Here is a 27,531-nt window from a genome sequence, read left to right on the forward strand (position 1 = left end):
ATTTGTGGTTGCGCTAGCGACAGCTGGATGCTGCGCTGAGAGACATTGCTGTATGGGGCCGAGGACAGCGGAGGTGAGGGTGTTGGTGCAGGCCGGGAGGCACTTGTGCCTGTGTCCTGAGAGGGGGGTTGGATCTGAGTGGTAGGTTGGGGCACAGGGGGAGAGACAGTGGTGCGATCCGGAGGTGGTGAACGGCCTTCGTCCCACCTTGTGGGGTGCTTGGCCATCATATGCCTGTGCATGCTGGTGAGGCTGGTAGTGATGGCTCCCCAGATCACCTTGGCGCGACACAGGTTGCACACCACTGTTCGTCGGTCGTCGGCGCTCTCACTGAAAAACATGCACACCTTTGAAGACCTAGGCCTCTGCAGGGTGGCTTGGCGCGAGGAGGTGCTTTGGGAAACAGTTGGGGGAGTCTTCGCTCTGGCCCTGCCTCTACCCCTGGCCACCCCACTGCCTCTTCCAACCTGTCCTGCTGCTGCACTTGCCTTCCCCTCTGAAGACCTCTCCTCAGTTGGCTTAGCGAACCAGGTGGGGTCAGTCACCTCATCGTCCAGCGTCTCTTCCTCCGAATCCTCTGTGCGCTCCTCCCTCGGACTTACTGCCCTTACTACTACCTCACAAATAGACAACTGTGTCTCATCATCATCGACCTCTTCACCCACTGAAAGCTCTTGAGACAGTTGCCGGAAGTCCTCAACCTCATTACCCGGACCCCGGGAACTTTCCAAAGGTTGGGCATGGGTCACGACAAACTCCTCAGGTGAGAGAGGAACCATTTTTTGCCAATCAAGGCAGGGGCCCGAGAACAGTTCCTGGGAGTCTGTCTGCTCATCAGAATGTGTCATTTTCATGGAGTGAAGAGGCTGGGAGGAAGGAGGAGCAGCAGCGAGAGGATTCAGTGTTGCAGCAGTGGACGGTATAGAAGATTGGGTGGTCGATACATTGCTGGATGCATTTTCTGCCATCTACAACAGGACCTGCTCACACTGCTCAATTTGTAATAAAGGTCTACCACGTGGACCCAAAAAATTGTGATATGAAGCTGGGGACCCCAGAAACTTTCCTCTCTCCTAATCCCGCAGCAGCCCGCTGCGATTCACCTGGACCAGGAACTCGGCCTGTGCCCACACCCTCACTTGGACCTCCGCGTCCTCGCCCTCATCCACGGCCACGTCCTCTAGGCCTACCCCTACCTATCAGCATGGTGTATTACGAATAGAGCAGACACAGAGCGGTCTGTATAATTATGCAATTATGGGCGTGCAGTTGGAGGCTGACAGCGGTTATGTAACGCACACTGCAGTCCGAAGAAAATTATATGCTAGGCTGCAAAAAGGCCTAGCTGGGTAATAGTGAGCCACTACAACTCCCAGTGGCCACGCAGTAAAATGCACACGGTCACAGGTAGCCCTAAGAAGGAGGTTTTTTTAAAAAAAATTTTTGAAAAAACCAACAGCCTATATAGCGTGTATATGTCTTTCCCTCTATCAGGGGCTGTCGCCGCACGCTGTGCATGAAATTGACGGGACACACAGAGCGGTGAAAATTAGGCAATTATTGGCCTGCAGTTGGAGGCTGACAGCGGTTATGTAACGCACACTGCAGTCCGAAAAAAATTATACACAAGGCTGTAAAAAGGGCTAGCTGGGTAATAGTGAGCCACTACAACTCCCAGCGGCCACGCAGTAAAATGCACACGGTCACAGGTAGCCCTAAGAAGGAGGTTTTTTTAAAAAAAATTTTTGAAAAAGCAAACAGCCTAGATAGCGTCATGCACATGGTCACAGGTAGCCCAAAGAAGGACCGTTGGGGTACTTGTTGACAGGATTCTACAATACCACTGTCCCTATCTCACCAGCACTGTCCCTATACTCTGTATAATTGACTGCAGACTGAGAACGCTATAGCCTGCACAGCCCAAGATGGAAAAAAATAATTTGTGTAAAACTGCTCCCAGTAGCCCAACAGTAATGCACACGGTCACAGGTAGCCCTAAGAAGGAGCTTTTTGGGGGTACTTATTGACAGGATTCTACTCCCCAGTACTGCCCCTATACTCTGTATAATTAACTGCAGACTGAGAACGCAATAGTCTGCAGAGCCCAAGATGAAAAAAAAAATTTGTGCAAAACTGCTCCCAGCAGCCACAACAGTAATGCACACGGTCAGATGTGGCCCTAAGAAGGACCGTTGGGGTTCTTGAAGACGCAAATAGTAGCCTAAGGCCGGCTGCACACGGCCGCGATGGGCTCTGCCGTGGAATTCCACGGCGGAGCCCGTCACGGCGCCCCCCAGAGACCCCATACTTACCTGTGGATCCGGCGTCCTGGGTCCCGCATGACGCTTCGGCGTGACGCGCCGCAGCGTCATGTGACACGCCGGCCACGTCACATGACACGCCCACAGCGTCACATGACGCGGGCGGCCGCGTCGTATGACGCGGCGGCGGTAGGCGGAGAGGCGATTTCACGCTGTCTTCCACTGTACTACAGCGGAAGATAGCGTGAACGGACAGCTTCCATTGACTGCAATGGAAGCCGTCCGCGCGTACACCCGCGCAAATAGAGCATGCCGCGGGTGAGGACGGGAGATTTTACGGTGCGGAATTCCGCGGTGGAATTCTGCACCGTAGGCATTGAGCTATTAGGTTCAATAGAACCTCATAGCTGCGGGCAACGCAGCGGATTTCCGCCCCGTATTACGCGGCGGAAATCCGTCTGTGTGAAGGAGGCCTAACACTCTCCCTAGAGAAGGAACAGCAGGAACAGCACTCTCCCTAATCTCTGCCAGTGTGTGTCTGAGGCGAGCCGCGGGCGGGACCGCTTTAAATACTTGGTGGTCACTTGATCTCACCAGCCACTCACTGCAGGGGTGTGGGATAGAGCTGGAACGTCACAGGAGGAAGTTGTAATGCCTTCCCTGCATGTCTTTTGGCCAGAAAGTGGCGCTAAACATGCAGGGAAGGAAATGGAATTGACTCAAGTACCGCGTGGTGCTCGTCTCGAGTAACGAGCATCTCGAGCACCCTAATACTCGAGCAAGCATCAAGCTCGGACGAGTACGTTCGCTCATCTCTACAGGCAGCACATTCAATGAAGCACTCAGCCAATCAGTTACAGCCCTTTCAGCAGGCGGGGATTTTAAATCCATGCCTGCTGAAACAGAGTCAGAGCAGTACAGGGAGAAGAAAGGCTAGACGTGCCTGAGCCCCGGCAGCTTTTTATTTTTAACACATTTTAGGGATAATTTTCAGGGAAGGGCTTATATTTAAAGCCCTTCCCTGAAAATCCCTGCAGGGCTTGCCGGCAACCTATTGTTTTTAATGGGATTGCAGAAGTGCTGACCCCATTGAAAGCAATGGGAGAACATTGCGATCCTGTGCCACAGCTGTGGCAGGGGATTCTTTACGCCCCGCAGGGATTCTTTATATGGCAGTGGTGGATATATATATATATATATATATATATATATATATATATATATATATATATATATATATATATATATATATATATAGTGTGTGTGTGTGTGTATATATAATATATATAATTTGTTTTCTTTTTTTACACACACCACAGGTGATTTTCAGGGAAGGGCTTATATTTCAAGGCCTTCCTTGAAAATCACTACAGGGGTTGCAGGAATCCTATGGCGTTCAATTGGGCCGCTGGCAGCAGCCGCGGCCCCATTGGAAGCACTGCTGCACAGACCTGCATTCACGCATGCTTGTGCATGTTCGTGTGAATGCACCCTAAGGTACGGCTACATGGGGCGGTGCACTTTAGATTTTATGTGCAGACAATCTGTAGTATTTACAATAGCAGCAAAGTGGATGAGATTTAAACAGGTCAGCCCTAAATCCGCATGGAAATTGTCGTGCAGCAGATTTTTACTTTGGACTTCATCCTTTTTTAATGCAGAGGCTGAAAACTACAGCAGATCTGCAATATATCCACAACGTTTAAACCATTTAGAGCTACGTACATTCACTACATACCTCTAAATAGTATTCTGTTTCTGCCTGCTAGTTGATTGAGGGCCAGTTGCACCAACCATGATGTTGATCCCGATTCAGGTAGCTGCGATCAACTGTAAACTAGATTTAATCAAAACGCCTAATAAACAGGTAATCAGGACAGCGCCTCTGCCAGAGGTGAGGAATGTTGTTAATAGATATAAATGTACAGGAGAAGGACTCATCTGGCATTAAAGACCCAACCTGGAAGGGTTAGCTGTTATGCCCACAGTCTGAGTTCACTTAAAAGTATGGGGTAGCCATCGACAGAGGTAACACCCTGTCTTGGGGACATCCAGAGGAGAGCAGGTATAGAGAATCCCGAAATATCCCATATCTCGAGCAAAAATAGAGAAGTATTAGTTAAAAAGGTCTTCTGCAGCTTAGGGTGCAACTTCACCAATGTTGTCCCAACCTCCTACATATAGGGAGGACATGTTGATGACAAGTGCTTGACAAAGGACTCACCGTAGCCTCTGAAATATACTTTGCACCTCATCTCCTTATGCATTTGTAACCGTGTGGTTTGTGTGTTTACCAATAAATTGGACTTCACCCAAATCTTTTTTGATTGTACTCCTCCACTATCTGTTCACAACACTGTGTCACCTTGGACCACATGAGGGAGGCATCTATGGGTACTCACCCGGACTCCCTCTTTTTTAAAGTAAGTCTCACTTATTGAAACACGACACTAGTGAAGTTGCAGCCTGTGCACTGGAGAGCCTTTCAACAAATACTTCCTTAAGCAAAACGCACTACACTTTTGGATCTAAGATTTGCTAAACTAAGCTCAGGTGATCTGCATTCAAAGGTTCAACTTAGAAAAAATGTACTGTGCATGGTGATTGGTGACTGTAGTCAGGTGATCCAGCATTCAGGGTGATAGTAAAACATGGTCGCTCCCAGCAGCAAACAAGAATGTAATTTCACCACCCAAGAAAACCTTTTCTTAAATTTGTCGGTCAATTCTTCCAAGGGTTATCACCTTCACCGTACAGCATGTTTACGTAATGGACTAATTGATTTTACAGGCACAAATACTATTTACAGTATGACATATCCTCAGGGTAGGTCATCAACAGTTGGTAGAACAGAGTCCGCCGCTCTTGAACCTGGCCCATTATGCTGTCAGCATTCCTACACACACGGGTCTTAATTGCAAGTGCAGCTCCCAGTGTTGGTGCAAGGTTTTACTACTTGTTCAACGATCACCTCTTGTTGATCACTAATCAAACCATTGGTGCAACTGGCCATGAATGCATTAATTAGGTATGTAGTGAGCATAGATTCCTACATGCCACATGGCTCTCAGAGCAATAAGTTAAAGAGGTTGTCTCAGAGTTTAAAAAAATAAATTCCTGCACTGAATCTTCTAAAAAAAAAAACAACTAATGTTGCTCGCCTGTTTAAGCGGTTGTACCAAACATAAACTGCCACCTATCCACATGATAGGTGAGAGGTCTGATTGGTAGAGGTCTTACCGCTGAGACCACCTCTTATCCCGAGCATGGGGTCCTGTGTCCCTCCTTTCTCATCACTGTCTCCTTCTCACTGTAGGGAGGTGCAGAGAACCCATATTAAGAGGAAAAGGAGGACACTGGACTTGCATTCTCAGGATCATTGGGGGTCTCAGCATCCTCCTATGGTTAGGTAATACAAGTTCAATTTGGTACAACCCTTTTAAATTTCCTTCTACCCCAGTGCCATTGCTCCAGTAGTCACCACCGATCTTTGTTTAGTCTTCCTACAGTGATGACATTTTATATGCAATCACTATCCTCATGCCGGCATCAAAGTTGAAGCCAGTCACATGGATGTCTGCCTCATCATCACTGCAGGAAACATAAACAAAGAACAGCAGGGATGACCGAACCTTTGGCGCTAGAGCGGTGTGGAATATAACTGGTGAGCAATCTTTGTTTTAATGCACAGTATTTTATAACATTTACTGCAGTTTAATTTTTAAAACTCGGTCAACCCATTTAAAGTTTTAGTATCAAAATGACACATTCTTTCTATTGGGTTTATAGCATAGGTTTTTATGTGACTATTCAAATATTAAAATAAATCCTGAAATATTTCAGTTTTCACACTGCCCAGTGAAGCAAACACAATAAGCTGACATTTCCTGTTTCCTGACACTTACTTTTGACCTTTCCTGTGTAGACTGGGAAAGGGTCAGCAGAGCCATTATTATAAGAGAGCTATTATTAGTTTAATGAAAACAAAGGTTTGGTACGGTGTTAGCCAGTAGAGCAAAATGTGATTGTTACCAGCAAGAGAAACCACGTAATCATGTCGATATGATACCTTTTAATGGCTAACAAAAATACATGATGTAATAATAGCGAGCTTGCGAACCTCTCGGGCTCTTAATCAGGCTAAAAATTGAATAGATCTGATGAGGCAAGAATAGTTATACACACTTATAACATACATACTTATGACACGGCACAGATATGGATGTGATTGGTTCGCACGTAAAAGGAATTCTGCAACGGAAAACAAACTTTTTTTGTCTAGGCATTGATAGCGGAGTGAAAGTTTTATAGTCCCTGAATTACTGTTGGGGGGTGGGGGGGAGAGGTCGTCAGGCTAGAAATTGTACAAGAGGTACACAAACATTTTTAACTGGACACTGATAAGGGAGTGAAAGTTTATGGTCCCTGAATTACTGTTGATGGGGGTCTTATCTGTGCAATAAATGTCTCACACTTCCCATTCACACATAAATCCTGGGGAATAATTAAACCCAGTATTCAGCATGTCAAAGGTTGTTATCAATTTATATTCCCAAAACCATAGAAGAAACCAATCCCATCCATGTCTGTGCCCTGTCATAAGTATGTATGTTATAAGTGTGTATAAATATTCATTCCTCTTCAGATCTATTACATTATCGCCTAACGAAGAGCCTGAGAGGCTCACAAGCTCGCTATTACATCATGTATGTTTGTTAGCCAATAAAAGGTATCATATCTACAAGATCACGTGGTTTCTCTTGCTGGGAACAGTCACATTATTAGTTTATGGACACATTTCTGTGTACTAAGCCAGATTCAGTGCGGCTCCCATAAAGCACACACCGTCATCCAGGGAATTTAAAGAAATAAAAATCAAATTAGAGCAGCCGTGACACTGGTGCGAACAGAGCCTTACTCACTTTGATCTTCTCATTTTCATTTCTAGATTTTTACAAAAACAGAAAAACTGTATTACATTGGCCTGCGTTTAGGACTGGATAAAGAATTTAAGTAGGTGCTTAACAGATAAAGCCGCCAATATTTATATTTTTGGTTAATAAATGTTTTATCGGCGATCTACAGTACATAGCTGTTGTATACATGCTTGATGCAGATTGGGAACTGCAAAGGCTTTCTGATCTTTCCCCTATAAGCATGTGTGTTCTGCTCTAATGTTATGCTAACCGCGTTATTTGTTATTAGGTGGATGGACGGTTCTCCAGTTGAATTTGTTGCCTGGGCCTTACGTCAGCCTGACTTTGCCAATAATGATGAGTTTTGCACGCAGATGCATACAGAGCGGGGTAAACCTATAATGATATTTCTAAGTGAAACATTGTGAGAATTTGCAGCTTGAACAAGTACAGATTCTGCATATTACAGTATGGGAGAAAGGAGAGTTTACTTATGCTTCACGTTTTGCAAATCGTATGTCTGAATTAATTGGCACATCCCAATAAGACGGCAAGTAGTACAATATAGGGCGTGCAAATCCGTAGAAAGTAAAACCAATGAAAGCAAAGAGAGGCAAATACCGATCAAATACAGATGATGATACTGATTACCTATGATTGCTATTACAGACATCCATACTAATATTATAAATGCAAAAGTAACTTTATCCGTCTGTTTGTTACCTTTTCACAGCTAAACTGCTGAAGCGATTGTGATTAAATTTGGAAGGGAGGAAGGCATTAAGCTACATTTTATCCCCAAAGCGTATAGAGTCCTCTAGGGAGTGCGACAAGACAGATTTATCTGGTGATGCGCAGGCGCATTAGTCCCTTGTGGTGCAGAGTGCTAAGGCAGCAGAAATGCAGTCCTAAGCTCTTACTCACAACCTGAAGTTTGCGACTTCCATCCCCGCTTGGTTCAGGTAGCCGGCTCAAGGTTGACTCAGCCTTCCATCCTTCCAAAATCAGTAAAATGAATACCCTTGATGGTGGTGGGAGGCTAATAAATTACCTGAAAACACTACTAATAAAAAAAAAAAACATGGCGCTGCGCCATACAGATGTGAATATCGTTTATGATAAAATTGTTGCTGAGAGCAGCTACAGTCCATGGGTGTCAGGAAGGAGCAGTAACAGTAGGCTACCAGCTTGTCCGTGCAACTGGCTGCTCTAGAAATCAATGTTAACCATCTCATTGTGGAGGGAAAAGTCGGTGCACAAGTGGGCAGACACGTGAGGGCAGATGTCAGTGAGGCACATATGTGATTATTAAGCTATCAGGGATACCCAGCCTTGTCTGGTGGGCTTCGACCACAGACACTTTAACATGGATTGAGATTTTAAGGAAAGTCTGTGTTGCCCATAGCAACCAATCACAGTGCAGCTTTAAAAATACAAATTCCACGTGAACGAAGTCGCGGGAAACAAGCTACTGTTACAATATCTTCTTGTAAAACTTGCCATGGCTGGACTCACACCAGTTCCATCACGAGAGCAAGAAAACAGAATGCTGCATCCATTGTATGAAAGAAAGAAATGGCGCCAGACAGACTATATTGAGGTCCGTCTCACTTCTGTTCTGCCCACGGCATTGTTACAAACAAAGAAGCGCAGCATGCTGGGCTATCCTATTCTCTATGTTGTGCCGGATCTGCGGCAGAGGCTCTGAATAGACCCTCAGATGCAGATGTGAACATGGACTATGATAGAATTGTGCTGAGAGTAGCTACAGTCCATGGGTGTCAGGAAGGAGCAGTAACAGTAGGCTACCAGCTTGTCCATGCAACTGGCTGTAAGGAAGATCCTGCTCTAGAAATCAATGTAAAGCAGCTCACGGCTGAGCCTGCACCCGCTGCTCCCTCCTACCCTCTGCACCCTTAAGCTGCGACGCAGGCAGAATAGTAAGCTAGAATATATTAGAGTATGAGCACTTTGTAACTGCACTGCATATTTGTACAGAACTCCTTTAACAAATGCGTCAATACTTTCTATATAATTTTTCATAGGACTTTGGAGTGACACAAACTGCGGTTATCGAAGAGCATTCATCTGTGAAAGAACAAATAGTTCCATTAATGCTCCATTAGCCCCCACTGTTCCTGCACCGGACGGTGGATGTCCACCAGATTGGCTTCCATTTGGACAAAAGGTAATTTTCACAGCACAAGTACAATATTATTATTAGCGGGTAATATTGTAGGATATAGAATGTAGAGCACACGGCAATAGGAACTTGTGTATGCAGCCCCACATGTAGGCGATGGTGGGATGCGTTGGGGGATACTGTATTATTGTAGAATTTAAGCAGGGGTATAGTCTAAAGAAAAATTGCCATTATGCTAGGGTCTGAGGAACAGTATAGGTGATGCCAGCAGCTGCGGTGGGCTGAAAAGCTGAGCCTCGGTTAACCATTTAGCATCATGTTTTGTGGTTGTGCTCATAACTTTACCGTGGCTGGGTTATGTAAATGGGGACTGTGGTAAAGTATAGCATGACATGGTGATGCAGTGACTGTATAGTAATCGATACCGTTGATGCACAGGCACTGCAGACTAAGGTACTCACAGCACAGTTACTGGATATAGCATCATATCCTACTTGACTCATTCTCTCCTTTTCTTCTCCATTTGTCTCATACCATTATGGCGGCTTCTCTTGAGAACTACGTTGATTTTGCAGCCATTTCTAACTTCTACAGCAACACAAATTCAGTGTCCAAACACATACAAATATACTGGGAATAAAGCCACCACCAAGGTCCCGACGCACCATGTTGTTGACCTAAAACAGTACTGCAATTCAGCAGAGGATGAAAGCTGAGGCATTTATCAAATATGTCAAGCCTTTTTTAAATTAAAAGCAGAAATCTCAGGATGTAGAAGAACATGGCTGAGACTGACCTCATGTCTCTTATAGACTGCTGCATATGACCTCATGTCCCTAATAGACTGCTGCATATGACCTCATGTCCCTTATAGACTGCTGCATATGACCTCATGTCCCTTATAGACTGCTGCATATGACCTTATGTCCCTTATAGACTGTTGCATAGGACATCCTGTCCCTTATAGACTGCTGCATAGGACATCCTGTCCCTAATAGACTGCTGCATATGACCTCATGTCCCTAATAGACTGCTGCATATGACCTCATGTCCCTTATAGACTGCTGCATATGACATCCTGTTCCTTACAGACTGCTGCATATGACATCCTGTTCCTTATAGACTGCTGCATATGACCTCATGTCCCTAATAGACTGCTGCATATGACCTAATGTCCCTTATAGGCTGCTGCATATGACCTCATGTCCCATATAGGCTTCTGCATATGACACCCTGTCCCTAATAGGCTGGTTCTCATGGATGTGTCCCTTACAGACTGCTCCACATGACCCACCTGTTCATTAGAGACTGCTCATCCTGGTCCCAGTCACTTAGAGTCCCATTATGCAATCAAGACAAGAAAAAATACTTCAGCGCTCCGTTAAGCTGTATCAATATGTATCAGGATCTTACTTGTTTGGGGGTGCCCAATCTCCTGGCACCCCTCACATCCAAAGAAGCAGAAACCCAGTAGGGAGAGGCGTATTCTTGTAGGTCAAATTTAATATATTTAAAACAAAATTACAGTAATGCGACGCGTTTCGGCTTATGCCAAGCCTTTCTCAAGCATATAGAATAGATTACAAACTGCCTCTATTTATAGCAAGCAAACAAATGAAAAAAGGAAGGGGGGGCGATCTGTTCAGTCACTCCCCTAGTGGGCATTAACTTCCAATTATTAATGTAATAAGGTGCATATATAGCTCTCAAGAGTATCTTACCCCCCAGGTGTTGGTATCCTCTTGCCAGTGTTGATCGCACACCATATGGTGCAGTATAAGCATGTAATGGTGGATGGGAGCCATCTGGGTGGCGTCCGCATGGTAGCGCGGCGCAGTTGATGACGTCAATATAATCAGATAGAAGCCCAGGTAAGGGCATAGTAATACGGCGCCGTAATAAGGGGGGGACATCATGCCCCTAATCTGGACATGAATATATAACTAGGACTATCGAGACACATTTGTCCTTTTTAAGTCACCATCACATGGCCATATGACATAACACGGGTTCATTTCATTGAATACCCGCCTCCTTTTTCCATTTCTCCCATGTGATCTCCGTCATACGGTCATGTGACGCCGCGCCCTCAATCTGGACGTAATCACGCCTCTTGCGGTGTCACGTGATCTCGACCGCGCGGCCACGCGACACCATGCCCCTGTCGGGGGTCTGTCAACGGAGACCAATGCGAATGTTGCCTGAGTCCAAATTAGGAGGAAATATTATATCGAGTACTCGTAGATGAGAACCATAAGAAGCCACTACACACACACAGTCTAGTGAAATCAGAATGAATTCTACTTTATTGCTGAACATTGCTAGTTTTTATGCAAGATGAAAAGAAGGCGTTTCCAAATGTTACCTGATACTTAGTTTCAAAGTACTTTGCTGACCAAGTCCTCATTCCAACAGATTACAATATGGCTGTAAATCAAAAGCCTTCTAAACAAAAGGTATCAGCAAAACTGTGTGAAGTGGACATCAAACAGTTACATAGGAACATAAAGATGACTCCATACTGTCTGAGTACATACTTAATTACACCTCTCGCCAGACCAGGATGTAATCTTAAAGTCCATTGTGTTAAGTTTTACCTTGTCTCCAAAGAGGGGGCATTGTTTCTAGTTTGCACATAGAACTGGTTTTAGCCACCTACTTAGTATTCAGTACATTGTCAAAAGTTCAGACTTGTAGTCAAGATGGCTGAATGAAATCTAATTAATCATACATTTAGTATTTTAAAATCAATATTCAATTAAACGCTTGAATATACCTTTTGACATATGATTCTATATCCAGGTTCTATTAGCAACTTCCGGAATGTTTTACATATTTTTCATTTCCATAATACATAACATTATATAACCAAATAACTAATGTCACATTTATTACACTGTTTCCTTATCTTTCTTATGTTAGGTTATTAAAAATATGATTGACCCCTGTCAATCCCTCATTTGGACATCAGAGCCACCATTATCTCCTGGTCCTGTCACACGTTGGTGCCGGCTTCAGCTGGGTCCCCAGGTAGGAATGGTGCACTCTATGTCCATCTAGGGTATCAAGACATTTAAACAACCGACATAATATCAAATATTGCAAGTCAATCAAGTTTACAATACAGTAATCTTAGATTTATCAACATCAATATCATCTTCGTCGTATTAGACACTTAAATGGGTGTAGAAAATCGGCATTCATTACATTTAGCTACGCATGAAATTATTACTTTTATTGCAATATATACACATAAGATTATACTAGTCGGACGATTGCAGAGTATTTGAGAATCTTTAGTAGCTGTTACTTCTGTTGCCTTAATTTGTTGGCATTTCCTGATTTCATTAGGGTCACAAGTAAAATTATAACACTCTTCAGCCAACGCAACATTTCTCACCTAAAACCGAGTCATATTCGTCCAATGTGTATGTTCAACGGTATTGCAATGGGGACAATATTCAAATATATTAAGGAAGGTGTTTTCCTGAACAACATTGTCATCTACTACATCACTATCATGGTGTATTATTGAGTATATGTCTCGAAGAGTCTCTACAGGAGTGGGGACAGATAATAGACAAGTCCGCAAAATGTCCTCTCCACTCCTGAGGTTGGGCATACACATGTGGGAAATATTTGCCCATCCAGTCCATCGCTTCTCAATGTGGATCGTTCGTAGTGGTGTTTCCCAATAAGAGGACAGTCCAATAAGACAAAATGCAAAAGTCAAAATGTCCAGTACCCCCCCACCCAAACAACGCCAGGATCCCACCCATCACTTTTCCTCTGGCTCGGGAACTTTCTTGCAGTGGGAGGCGTGTATCCACTTTTACAGAAGTAGGCGTTGACAACAGAATTTGGTATGGTCTGTCAAACCTTGGATCCAAGGCCTTTCTTACGTGTCTTTTTGCGACCACCCAGTCTCCAGGCTGCAAGAAATGAGTCCCCTCTAGGTTGTCAGGGTCTGGAATTGGGGAAAATACTGGATCGTGTGTTATTTTCAGTTTACGACATAGTTCTTGTACATATTCAATAACCTTATCACACCCCTGCTGTAGGGCCTGTGGATGGTACAGGCCTAATCTTGGCATAGAGCCAAACAACACTTCTTTTAACTAAAGTGTACCATTTTAGTTCTTTCAAATTTGCGGGTGGTATGGAGTGTGAAACGCTTGTTCCACCCCAAGGGCTGACATCACCTCTCGCATCACTTCACCTGTAAAATGTGTACCTCTGTCACTCTCAATTGTCTCTAGTACCCCAAATCTACATACAAGTTCTGACACAAGTTTAGTCACTGTACATTGTGCGGTGGCTTTGAACAGGTCCACGCACACAAGGACGTACTCATACCTGCCTGATTTGGGAAGCTGGATGTAATCGATTTGTAATCTCTGAAAGGGGTACAATGGTCTGGGTGTGCACTTCCGGGGGCAGGGTGCACACTTCACATGCCTTCACATATGCCTTCGCCAACTTGTCGAACCCTGAAGCATACCATACCTTGTCCACAACAGAAACCATGGCATTCCGAGAGGCATGCACTTTCCCGTGAGCTAGGACGGCGAGGTGGGGGTAGGCAGCCGCTGGTTCATCATCTACGTCCTGTAGGACGCCAAATCCCAAATCAACAAGAGTGGTGGGACCAAGATCCAACTTACAGCACAAGGGGTCTTGCATCCTGTCCAGGAGAGCTGCAGCCTTGGCTGCCCTGTCCGCAATATCGTTTCCCTTGCTCTCTGGTGACTGCCCCTGCGTGTGTGCTTTAACCTTTATTATGGCCACCTGTTCTGGCAACATGATAGCCTTCATTTTATCTTAATGGGCTTGCCTTGTGCCGTGAGAAAGCTCCTGGACCGCCAGATGGGTCCATAATCGTGTGCAGTACCAAAGGCGTACCTGGAATCAGTGTAGATGTTAGCAGTGGTACCTTTCGCAATCGTACAGGCCTCAGTTGGAGCACGGAGCTCAGCCTCCTGCGCTGACATCTATGGCGGCAGTGGTTTTTGTACAAGCATCTCATTCAGTGTGACTACTTCAAAACCTGTTACAAACCTTCCTTCGTCATTCAGGTATATAGATCCATCCACAAACATTTCAAGGTGGGGGTTTAGGAGTGGTTTGTCAGTGACATGTGCGAACCCAGCTGTCACAATCATGCTGGTGTTCTGCGTCAAAGGCCTCCTCCTCATCATCAGTCAGAGAATTTGCAAAAAGCTGGTCCTCTGTACTTACTCCCCCATTTGAATCAGTGTCACCTAATGGTAATAAGGTGGCCGGATTCAAAGTGGTGCAACGTTGAAATGAGACATTGGATGAAGAGTGTACTGCAAGTTCCATTTTGATCTGTCTAGCAAGGGACAGATGTCTACGGCTTACCTGTGTCAGGATATCATGTATGTCATGTAGGGTGTAGATCACCATGGTGTGATCTAAGAAGTTTCTCTTTGCTGGCTTTGCAGCCATTCTACTCTGATGAAGGAAACACAAAAGGCTTAGTGATGTATTGAGGTAACTATTTGTGTCAGCAGTACATAAAAGAAAATAAAAATAAATCATCAACATATTACAAGAGGGCGGTGCCCTCGGGAATTGGCCAGGCGTCTGATACCAGCTTCATGCATCTGGTGAACTGGTTTTGGGCTATTCTGAGCCTCTTTGTGGCAGCACTATCCAACAGTACTGCTTTCCTCTGAAAGTAAATGCAAACAAATACTGACAGTCTGTCGAGGTCCGTCTGACTGGTAGCCCAAAGGCTCGAAGGAACGGCACTAAGAACTTGTTCCTCTGCGTGCATAAGAGTGAGAACTGGGAGAGGTGTCGCTAGGTCTGCTGCCATCCGACAGAAGGTCGGGTGACTTTTAGACCTTGGGTGTATACGAGCCTCACCAGACGGGTGAAGTTCGATACAACATCCCAAGGGTCCCATCACGTCGGTTCCCAATATGCTTTCAGGACTTTCCAGCACAAGGAAGCTCATGAGGCATCGTGACCCTTTAAACATTACCTCTAGCGGTTCAGTTTCTGCCAGCTCTAATCGGCACTCCTAAAACCCCTTGCACCGATTACTGCTAGACAATCAGGCTGGTATTCTATTTAAAATAGATCAGAACCTTGTTGCAAAAAAAATTTAAAAATTTAAAAATTGCTGACCTGCAATACCTGGATCACCTATGTCAGATGTCCAGTTCCTTGGGCTAAGCAATGACCCAGGAATTGGAGTTTGTCTTGGAGGTGGCTTACTATTTGTCAGGACCTGCGGAAAGCTGAGTTTCTGCAGTAGCTATCAAGACAAATACATGAGCCGGATCTACCAAGAGAGCAGTTAGTTTACAAACCTCTTCTGAACTGTCACTTGAGGTCTCAACCCGTACCGATCCATCTGGTGAGAATTTGATGGATGCAGATAAGGCTTGTAAGATATTAGTACAAATAACAGAGACATAAATTACAACAAGGCAGAATAATCCACAAACATCTATCCACATTGAAATATGATATTCTTTAAGCAAATTCATTATTAATCTGATCCTGCCTGCAATGTCTCATCAAATTGGAGAAGGAAAAAAAAAAAAAACTTTTCCTAACTGCCCAAGCTCCTCACCCCCCTCCTCTGTAGACAAAAGAAGGATGAAACATTACGTACTTTTACATCATCTAGCTCCACACCTTCGATGCTGGTCTTTTTCCTGTCTCTCCTACAGAACATTCTCTCAGCGACAGTACAATACTAACAGCATTTAGCAGTGATACAGACGTCCAACCAATCACAGAACTGACATTTACACAAAAAGCAAAAATATACCTTAAAATCCCTATATGTTCTCTATTTTTAAGACCGTATAATTCACGCAATTCATTACAAGTTTCTTATTAGAGATGAGCGAACGCGTTCGTCCGAGCTTGATATTCGTGCGAATATTAGGGTGTTCGGGATGTTCGTTATTCGTAACGAACACCATGCGGTGTTCTGGTTACTTTCACTTCCTTCCCTGAGACGTTAGCGCGCTTTTCTGGCCAATTGAAAGACAGGGAAGGCATTACAACTTCCCCCTGCAACGTTTAAGCCCTATACCACCCCCCTGCTGTGAGTGGCTGGCGAGATCAGGTGTTCGCCTAATATAAAAGTCGGCCCCTCCCGCGGCTCGCCTCAGATGCCTGGTGAGTTAGATGAGGGACAGTGCTGTTTATACCGGAGCTGCTGTAGGGAAAGAATTGGTAGTTAGTGTAGGCTTCAAGACCCCCCAAAGGTCCTTATTAGGGCCACTGATAGCTGTGTGTTGGCTGCTGTTAGCAGTGGCATTTTTTTTTTCTCAAAATCGGCTCTGCAGAGCGTTGCACCTGGCATTAGGGACAGAAGTGCTGCATAGGCAGGGAGAGTGTTAGGAGTGAGTGTAGCCTTCAAGAACCTCAACGGTCCTTTCTAGGGCCATATTTATCCGTGTGCAGTACTGTTCAGGCTGCTGTTAGCTGTGCTGCATTTTTTTTGGGCTTCTCAAAATCGCCTCTGCAGAGCATTCCACCCTCCATTGATACTGCAGGGAAAGAATTGTATAGGCAGGGCCACAACACAGTTATTATTCATAGAATATACGCAGTGCTGCCTTTTGGTGGAAAAACAAGTGGAAACAAATCTATTTGTCCAGCCTGTGACCGTCCTTACGGGCGGTGGACACGTGTGAGCTGCGTGAAAAACATTGCTAAATCATACGCACCCAGCTACGCTTTACTGCTGGCTTCGCCATTTGCTTTCCTTAATTGGGAAAAAAAATACCTGCTCTGCCAGAGTTATAATAACTCTGCTACCCTCACGTTCTGTGACACATAAGCAGGGACACAGCACAGTTATTAAACTTCTCATGTTCATTGAATATACGCAGTGCTGCCTTTTGGTGGGAAAAAACTGAAAACAAATCTATTTGTCCAGCCTCTGTCCGTCCTAACGCCTGTGGACACGTGTGAGCTGCGTGAAAAACATTGCTAAATCATACGCACCCAGCTACGCTTTACTGCTGGCTTCGCCATTTGCTTTCCTTAATTGGGAAAAAAATACCTGCTCTGCCAGAGTTATAATAACTCTGCTACCCTCACGTTCTGTGACACATAAGCAGGGACACAGCACAGTTATTAAACTTCTCATGTTCATTGAATATACGCAGTGCTGCCTTTTGGTGGGAAAAAACTGAAAACAAATCTATTTGTCCAGCCTCTGGCCGTCCTAACGCCTGTGGACACGTGTGAGCTGCGTGAAAAACATTGCTAAATCATACGCACCCAGCTACGCTTTACTGCTGGCTTCGCCATTTGCTTTCCTTAATTGGGAAAAAAATACCTGCTCTGCCAGAGTTATAATAACTCTGCTACCCTCACGTTCTGTGACACATTAGCAGGGACACAGCACAGTTATTAAACTTAGATTATTCATTCACTAGAGGCAGTGGGGCCTTTCGTTTTCCAAAAAGGGCAAAAATTATATTTGGCCTGCAGTCTTGCGCCAATTTATTTCCTGCCTGTGAAATCAAATCACTGGTAATACAGCATGCTGAGGGGTAGGGGTAGGCCTAGAGGACGTGGACGCGGCCGAGGACGCGGAGGGCCAAGTCAGGGTGTGGGCACAGGCCGAGCTCCTGATCCCGGTGTGTCGCAGCCGACTGCTGCGCGATTAGGAGAGAGGCACGTTTCTGGCGTCCCCACATTCATCGCCCAATTAATGGGTCCACGCGGGAGACGGTTATTAGAAAATGAGCAGTGTGAGCAGGTCCTGTCCTGGATGGCAGAAAGTGCTTCGAGCAACCTATCGTCAACACGCAGTTCTGCGCCGTCCACTGCTGCAAATCCGAATCCTCTGTCTGCTGCTCCTCCTTCCTCCCAGCCTCCTCACTCCACTACAATGACACCTGCTCAGGAGCGGGAACACTCCCAGGAACTGTTCTCGGGCCCCTGCTCAGTGTCAGAACCTGCAACTCTCGGGGCCGCCGTGCCCGCACCACCGGTCCTGCCACCCGGGCTACAGGAGTGCGGCGTAGGGGAGCCCCTGTTCTGGTGATCTCCCCGGGCCGCTGTAAGACTGGTCGCCGCCGGGTTGCTAGGGAGGCAGCTGGTGCTTCTAGTCACTTGACTACCAGGCTGGCTTCCCTAGTAACGGTCTGTGCTGCAAGACTGGGGGCGTGCCCCCAGCACCTCCCTGATTAGCCCTGCTGCTGTCAGGCTCCCCGCCCCAATCAGCTTCTGGGGCGGGAGCACTGACAGCATTTAAATATGTGTGTTTTCCTGTCAGGCGTTGCCAGTGTTAGTTTGGTCTTCCAGCTGCACCCGCGTATTCTTCTGACTCCTGTTTGTGACCCCGGCTTTCCTGACCTCTGCTTTTGGACCTTGACTACGTTTGCCTGACCCCCCTGTACTGCGTACCCTCCTGTTGCCGACCCGGATTGTCTGACCATTCTACCGTTGTTTGTCTTCAGTGTCTGTTTGTCTTCCCGTGTCCCGCTTCCCTAGTGAGGGTAGGGACCGCCGCCCAGTTGTCGCCCTGGGGGTTAGCCCAGGGGGGCAAGTAGGCAGGGACAGGGGTTGCGGGATATCTCAGGGACCCCCATATCCCGGACACTGTCCTGACAGTAACACTGGCCGAACGAAGGTCAGACCCTTGCATCCGCCCGGCAACTTTGAGCCCCTCGATGGAGGCCGTGGCGGCTGTAGCGAACCAGGTCCAGGTCCTTACGACCCTTGCCCAGGACCTAACAGCCCGCTTGCAGCCACGGGAACAAGTGGCAGCTGCAGGCCCCATGCAGCCCTCGTCCGCTCCAGGAACAATGTCAGAACCTCGAGCCACGCTTCCGGATTGCTTCTCCGGAGAGAGAGATCAGTTTTTTGCATTTAGAGAGAGCTGCAAGCTCTACTTTGATCTCCGCCCCCACTCCTCTGGTACTGAATACCAGAAAGTGGGAATCGTAATTACCCGCCTGAGGGGAGAGCCCCAAAATTGGGCTTTCTCGCTACCAGCTGACTCTCCAGCCCGATTATCCCTTGACGCCTTTTTTTCCGCCCTGGGTCAAATTTATGACGAACCCGACCGGGCGGGCTACGCAGTCTCCAAGCTTCTGGCCCTGCGCCAGGGTTGTAAGATGGCGGAGGACTACTGTTCCCAATTCCGTCAACATTGTACGGAATCCCGGTGGAACGATGCCGCCCTAAAAGACTTATTTTTGACCGGTCTGTCTGAGGGTCTCAAGGACCTACTTGTGGCCCACCCAGAGCCTAGAACCCTGGAGCAAGCCATGTCGCTGGCTATTCGAGCCGACCGACGTTTGAGGGCCAGACACGCCGCTCGGACCACCCCACTCCCCACGTCTACTTCTTCGACTGACCCGACCTTTTACCCTCCCACCACCGAGGCCATGGAGCTGGGAGCCGTGAACCCCAAGCAACGACGGGAACACCGCCTGAAGAAGAACCTCTGCTTCTACTGTGGGGAGCCGGGTCACCGCATTGCTACCTGCGCTAAGAAGCCACGGCAGGAAGAACTCCCGCTCCTAGGCAGTTGTCGGGGGGACTGTCTAGGAGCCAAGGTACTCCCTGTGTTGTCCAAAATGTTAGTGCCTTGCACCCTAGAATTTCATGCTTTCCACCGTACTGGGCAAGCCTTTGTTGATTCTGGGGCTGCGGCTAATTTCGTTAACTTTAATTTCGTGGCTCAACTGTCCGGGGTTTTGTTACGTTTAGAGACTCCGATTCTGGTTTCAGGAGTGGACTCCACTCCATTGCAAGCAGGGGTGGTTAATCTGGTTACCCCTGAAGTAAGGTTTACTATAGGAGCCTTACACGTGGAAACCTGCACCTTTCTAGTGATGAGAGATTTGTCTGTGGACGTCGTCCTAGGCCTCCCCTGGCTCCGGGAGCACAACCCGGTAGTAAATTGGGACACGTTGGAACTGGTAAAGTGGGGTCCCCGCTGTGTCAACCACCTTTGTGCGGTGAAGGTGGGAATCTCCACCTGCGAGGGGAGCCCCCTACCAGAATACCTCTCCGAGTTTTCTGACGTGTTCTCCAAACAATTATCCGAAGCTCTGCCCCCTCATAGAGAATGGGACTGTAAAATAGACTTGATTCCTGGGGCCAAACTTCCTAAGGGCCGCATTTATAACGTTACGGTTCCAGAGAGAGAATCCATGAGGGACTACATCCAGGACAGCCTGGCCAAGGGGCACATCCGGCCCTCAGAATCCCCGGTGGGTGCCGGGTTTTTCTTCGTTGAGAAGAAGGATGGGGGTCTCCGGCCCTGTATTGACTATAGAGAGCTAAATAAAATCACAGTCCGAAACCAGTATGCTCTTCCACTCATTCCTGACCTCCTCAACCAGGTCGCTGGTGCCCGATGGTTTTCGAAACTTGATCTCAGGGGAGCATACAACCTCATCCGCATTCGGGAGGGGGATGAGTGGAAAACCGCCTTCAATACGCCCCTCGGGCATTTTGAATACCTAGTTATGCCGTTTGGATTGTGTAACGCCCCCGCCATTTTTCAGGGGTACATGAACTCAGTGTTTCAGGATATCATGGGGGTGTTCGTGGTTGTATATCTAGACGACATTTTGATTTTTTCCTCCGACTTGCCGAGTCACCATACTCACGTTCAGACTGTGCTAGCTCGACTCAGACATAACAAGCTGTTTGCTAAACTCGAGAAATGTGTTTTCGGGGTACAAAAGATATCATTTTTGGGGTATATCATCACGCCATGCGACTTCCAGATGGATCCTGAAAAGGTGAAGGCCATCACGGAGTGGGCCCAGCCAGGGTCGTTGAAAGCCCTTCAACGCTTCCTCGGCTTCGCCAACTACTATCGCAAATTCATTAAAGACTTCTCCGTGGTGGCCAAACCTCTAACGGACCTCACCAGAAAGGGGGCAGATGTGAGGACCTGGTCTTCTGAGGCTCTGAGGGCCTTCAATACCCTAAAGGCGGCGTTCTCTTCTGCACCTGTCCTAGTACAACCGGATCTGTCCAGCCCTTTTGTGGTGGAGGTAGATGCCTCTGAGTTTGGTGTGGGAGCAGTACTGTCCCAAGGTCCCTCCACTCTCACCAACCTTAGACCGTGTGCCTATTTTTCTAGGAAGTTTTCTTCCACCGAACGGAACTATGATATAGGCAACCGGGAATTGCTGGCGATTAAGTGGGCTTTCGAAGAGTGGAGGCATTTTTTGGAAGGAGCCCATCACCAGATCACGGTACTCACAGACCATAAAAACCTCACCTATCTAGATTCCGCTAAGAGGTTAAATGCTCGGCAAGCCCGCTGGGCCTTGTTTTTCTCTCGGTTCAATTTTGTGGTTACCTATAGACCCGGTTCTAAGAATGTCAAGGCTGATGCCCTGTCTAGGAGTTTTGGTTCTCCGGAACCTTCCGAGCCGGAGCCTGAGAGCATTCTCTCCCCTGGGGTGGTCCTCGCTGCTGTCTCCTCCGACCTTTCACCTCTCATTCACGCCGCTCAACAATCTGCTCCTGAAGCCCTTCCGGAAGGCAAATTATTTGTCCCGTTGTCACTGAGATTGAAAGTGTTAGAGGAGACACATGCTTCAGTCCTAGCTGGACACCCCGGCATCAGGGGTACTCTGGAGTTAGCGGCCAGACTCTATTGGTGGCCGCACATGGCCAAGGATGTACGGGTATTTGTGTCCGCGTGCCCGGTTTGCGCAAGGGGGAAGAACCTCAGGAGACGTCCTGAGGGGCCTCTTCTGCCCTTGCCCATTCCGTCCAGGCCATGGTCCCATTTGTCCATGGATTTTATTACTGATCTGCCATCCTCGCTGGGGAATACGGTCATTTGGGTAATAGTTGACCGTTTCTCCAAAATGTCTCATTTTGTTCCACTTGGCAAGTTGCCTAACGCCAAACTTTTGTCTGAGATGTTCATCAAGGAGATTGTTCGGTTACATGGGATCCCCGAGGATATTGTGTCTGATAGAGGGGTTCAGTTCGTCGCTCGCTTCTGGCGAGCCTTCTGTAAAAATCTAAACGTTAATTTGTCCTTTTCCTCCGCTTTCCATCCCGAGAGTAACGGACAAACGGAACGGATGAACCAAGAACTTATCCAGTATCTGCGACTGTTTGTCTCTGATAACCAGTATCAGTGGGCCAACTACTTACCTCTCGCCGAATTTGCTATTAACAACCATGGTAACTCGTCGACCCAACTGTCACCTTTTTTTTGTAACTATGGGTTCCATCCCCGGTTCTCGCTTTCTACTCCTTTTGTCTCGAACAATCCGGCCGCTGACATATCCGCTGAAGAACTGTGCACAGTTTGGGCCCAGGTTCGTAAGAACCTTCAGGGTTCCCAAGAGAAACTGCGTAAATACGCAAATAAAAGACGTACTATCTCTGCACCTTTTGTGGTCGGGGAGCAGGTTTTATTATCATCCAAGAATCTGAGACTTAAGGTTCCCTCCCTGAAACTGGCTCCTCGGTTCATTGGCCCATTTACGGTTTCTCAGGTTATCAACCCGGTATCATATAAGTTGGCACTTCCTGACCCCTGGAAGGTCCACAAGGTTTTTCACAAGAACTTGCTTAAGAAGTATGTGACTCCAGTTCTCCCCACCCAGAACCCGCCTCCTCCCTCTCTAGTACAGGGGGAACTGGAGTATGAAGTAGAAAGGCTTGTGGATGCCCGACGGGTTAGAGGTGGGCTGCAGTACCTGGTCCACTGGAGAGGATTTGGCCCTGAGGATAGGACGTGGGTCCCTGCCAGGGACGTTCATGCGCCACGCCTAGTCCAGTCATTCCACAGGGCTTTCCCGCTTAAGCCCGCACCGGGCCATGGGGGTCCGGTGTCCCCCCGTAGAAGGGGGGGTACTGTCAGAACCTGCAACTCTCGGGGCCGCCGTGCCCGCACCACCGGTCCTGCCACCCGGGCTACAGGAGTGCGGCGTAGGGGAGCCCCTGTTCTGGTGATCTCCCCGGGCCGCTGTAAGACTGGTCGCCGCCGGGTTGCTAGGGAGGCAGCTGGTGCTTCTAGTCACTTGACTACCAGGCTGGCTTCCCTAGTAACGGTCTGTGCTGCAAGACTGGGGGCGTGCCCCCAGCACCTCCCTGATTAGCCCTGCTGCTGTCAGGCTCCCCGCCCCAATCAGCTTCTGGGGCGGGAGCACTGACAGCATTTAAATATGTGTGTTTTCCTGTCAGGCGTTGCCAGTGTTAGTTTGGTCTTCCAGCTGCACCCGCGTATTCTTCTGACTCCTGTTTGTGACCCCGGCTTTCCTGACCTCTGCTTTTGGACCTTGACTACGTTTGCCTGACCCCCCTGTACTGCGTACCCTCCTGTTGCCGACCCGGATTGTCTGACCATTCTACCGTTGTTTGTCTTCAGTGTCTGTTTGTCTTCCCGTGTCCCGCTTCCCTAGTGAGGGTAGGGACCGCCGCCCAGTTGTCGCCCTGGGGGTTAGCCCAGGGGGGCAAGTAGGCAGGGACAGGGGTTGCGGGATATCTCAGGGACCCCCATATCCCGGACACTGTCCTGACACTCAGATTGGGCAGCAGCGGTTCCTCTCCCACCAGAGGAGTTTATAGTCACTGATGCCCAACCATTCGAAAGTTCCCGGGGTCCGGGGGATGAGGCTGGGGACTTCCGCCAACTGTCTCAACAACTTTCTGTGGGTGAGGAGGACGATGACGATCATACACAGTTGTCTTGCAGTGAGGTAGTAGTAAGGGCAGTAAGTCCGAGGGAGCAGCGCACAGAGGATTCGGAGGAAGAGCAGCAGGACGATGAGGTGACTGACCCCACCTGGTGTGCAACGCTTACTCAGGAGGACAGGTCTTCAGAGGGGGAGTCAAGGGCATCAGCAGGGCAGGTTGCAAGAGGCAGTGCGGTGGCCAGGGCCAGGGGTAGAGGCAGGGCCAGACCGAATAATCCACCAAGTGTTTCCCAAAGCGCCCCCTCGCGCCATGCCACCCTGCAGAGGCCGAGGTGCTCTAAGGTCTGGCAGTTTTTCACAGAGACGCCTGACGACCGACGAACAGTGGTGTGCAACCTTTGTTGCGCAAAGCTCAGCCGGGGAGCCAACACCAACAGCCTCACCACCACCACCATGCGCAGACATATGATGGCCAAGCACCCCACAAGGTGGGACGAAGGCCGTTCAGCGCCTCCGGTTTGCACCCCTGCCTCTCCCCCTGTGCCCCAACCTGCCACTGAGATGCAACCCCCCTCTCAGGACACAGGCACTACCGCCTCATGGCCTGCACCCACACCCTCATCTCCGCTGTCCTCGGCCCCATCCAGCAGTGTAGTTCAGCGCACCGTCCAGCCGTCGCTTGCGCAAGTGTTCGAGCGCAAGCGCAAGTACGCCGCCACGCACCCGCACGCTCAAACGTTAACCGTCCGCATCGCAAAATTCATCAGCCTTGAGATGCTGCCGTATAGGGTTGTGGAAACGGAGTCCTTCAAAAGTATCATGGAGGCGGCGGCCCCGCGCTACTCAGTTCCCAGTCGCCACTACTTTTCCCGATGTGCCGTCCCAGCCCTGCACGACCACGTCTCCCGCAACATTGTACGCGCCCTCACCAACGCGGTTACTGCCACGGTCCACTTAACTACGGACACGTGGACAAGCACAGGCGGGCAGGGCCACTACATCTCCCTGACGGCACATTGGGTGAATTTAGTGGAGGCTGGGACAGAGTCAGAGCCTGGGACCGCTCACGTCCTACCCACCCCCAGAATTGCGGGCCCCAGCTCGGTGCTGGTATCTGCGGAGGTGTATGCTTCCTCCACTAAAGCACCCTCCTCCTCCTCCTCCTCCTCCTCCTCTGTCTCGCAATCAAGATGTGTTAGCAGCAGCATGTCGCCAGCAGTCGGTGTCGCGCGGTGTGGCAGCACAGCGGTGGGCAAGCGTCAGCAGGCCGTGCTGAAACTACTCAGCTTAGGCGATAAGAGGCACACGGCCCACGAACTGCTGCAGGGTCTGACACAGCAGACCGACCGCTGGCTTGCGCCGCTGAGCCTCCAACCGGGCATGGTCGTGTGTGACAACGGCCGTAACCTGGTGGCGGCTCTGCAGCTCGGCAGCCTCACGCACGTGCCATGCCTGGCCCACGTCTTTAATTTGGTGGTTCAGCGCTTTCTGAAAAGCTACCCACGCTTGTCAGACCTGCTTGTAAAGGCGCGCCGGCTCTGCGCACATTTCCGCAAGTCCCACACGGACGCTGCCACCCTGCGCACCCTGCAACATCACTTTAAGCTGCCAGTGCACCGACTGCTGTGCGACGTGCCCACACGGTGGAACTCTACGCTCCACATGTTGGCCAGGCTCTATGAACAACGGAGAGCTATAGTGGAATACCAACTCCAACATGGGCGGCGCAGTGGGAGTCAGCCTCCTCAATTCCTTTCAGAAGAGTGGGCCTGGTTGGCAGACATCTGCCATGTCCTTGGTAATTTTGAGGAGTCTACCCAGGTGGTGAGCGGCGATGCTACAATCATTAGCGTCACCATTCCTCTGCTATGCATCTTGAGAAATTCCCTGCAAACCATAAAGGCAGCTGCTTTGCGCTCGGAAACGGGGGCGGGGGAAGACAGTATGCCGCTGGATAGTCAGGGCACCCTCCTGTCTATTTCTCAGCGCGTACAGGAGGAGGAGGAGGAGCATGAGGAGGATGAGGAGGAGGGGGAAGAGACAGCTTGGGCCGCTGCTGACGGTACACCGGCTGATTGCCTGTCATCCTTTCAGCGTGTATGGCCTGAGGAGGAGGAGGAGGAGGATCCTGAAAGTGATCTTCCTAGTGAGGACAGCCATGTGTTGCGTACTGGTACCCTGGCACACATGGCTGACTTCATGTTAGGATGCCTTTCTCGTGACCCTCGCGTTGCACGCATTCTGGCCACGACGGATTACTGGGTGTACACACTGCTCGATCCACGGTATAAGGAGAACCTGCCCACTCTGATTCCCGAAGAGGAAAGGGGTTCGAGAGTGTTGCTATACCACAGGACCCTTGCGGACAAGCTGATGGTAAAATTCCCAGCCGACAGCGCTAGTGGCAGAAGGCGCAGTACCGAGGGCAAGGTAGCCGGGGAGGTGCGGAGATCGAGCAGCATGTACATCCCAGGCAGTGCAACAGTCTTTAAGGGCCTGGCCAGCTTTATGGCTCCCCACCAAGACTATGTCACCGCTCCCCAGTCACGGCTGAGTCGGCGGGAGCACTGTAAAAGGATGGTGAGGGAGTACGTAGCGGATCGCACGACCATCCTTGGTGACGCCTCTGCCCCCTATAACTACTGGGTGTCGAAGCTGGACACGTGGCCTGAACTAGCGCTGTATGCCCTTGAGGTGCTTGCTTGTCCTGCGGCTAGTGTCTTGTCGGAAAGGGTGTTTAGTGCGGCTGGGGGAATCATCACAGATAAGCGTAGCCGCTTGTCAACCGACAGTGCCGACAGGCTAACACTCATCAAGATGAACAAAGGCTGGATTTCCCCAGACTTCTGTTCTCCACCAGCGGACAGCAGCGATACGTAAGCAATACGTAGGCTGCACCCGCGGATGGAAGCTACGTTCTCTCTCACCATCCAAAACGGGGACATTTCTGCTTCATCAATCTGTGTCTAATATTCCTCCTCCTCCTCCTGCTCCTCCTCCTGAAACCTCACGTAATCACGCTGAACGGGCAATTTTTCTTAGGGCCACAAGGCTCAGTCAAATAATTTTTCTGAACCATTTTTATAAGTTTCAATGCGCTTAAAAGCATTGGAACTTTAACTTGAACCAATTTTTCGTTACACTGGGCTGCCTCCAGGCCTAGTTACCACTTAAGCCACATTAACCAAAGCGATTAATGGGTTTCACCTGCCCTCTTGGCTGGCCATGGCCAATTTTTTGGATGTACATTAGTACTGTTGATACAGCAATTTTTGTGGGCCCTCGCCTACAGTGTAATCAAATTAATTTTTAGCCCACCTGCATTACAGCTGATGTTACCTCAGCTGTGTTGGGCAATGCAATGGGATATTTTTATGTACCGCCGGTGGGTTCCAGGGAGCCACCCATGCTGTAGGTGCACACGGAGTTTTTAATACATCTGTACACTTCTAAAGAACCCCAGTCTGACTGGGGCATGCAGTGTGGGCCGAAGCCCACCTGTATTACGCACGACATTACTACCTCAGCTGTGTTGGGCAATGCAATGGGATATTTCTGTGTACCGCCGCTGGCTT

General features: G+C 48.6%; 1 protein-coding gene across 1 annotated transcript in view; it reads left to right on the plus strand.

The window, feature by feature from the left end:
* The window catches only part of LOC136586785 (macrophage mannose receptor 1-like), a 359,197-nt gene that overhangs the window by 175,866 nt on the left and 155,800 nt on the right, over positions 1–27,531 (plus strand). The window contains exons 18-20 of the mRNA XM_066585009.1: positions 7,210–7,274; positions 7,467–7,567; positions 9,223–9,365. Coding sequence (XP_066441106.1) covers positions 7,210–7,274; positions 7,467–7,567; positions 9,223–9,365 — 309 coding nt within the window. The remainder of the gene's footprint in view (positions 1–7,209; positions 7,275–7,466; positions 7,568–9,222; positions 9,366–27,531) is intronic.

This window comes from Eleutherodactylus coqui, chromosome 12 (genome assembly GCF_035609145.1).
Source record: "Eleutherodactylus coqui strain aEleCoq1 chromosome 12, aEleCoq1.hap1, whole genome shotgun sequence".
NCBI lineage: Eukaryota > Metazoa > Chordata > Amphibia > Anura > Eleutherodactylidae > Eleutherodactylus > Eleutherodactylus coqui.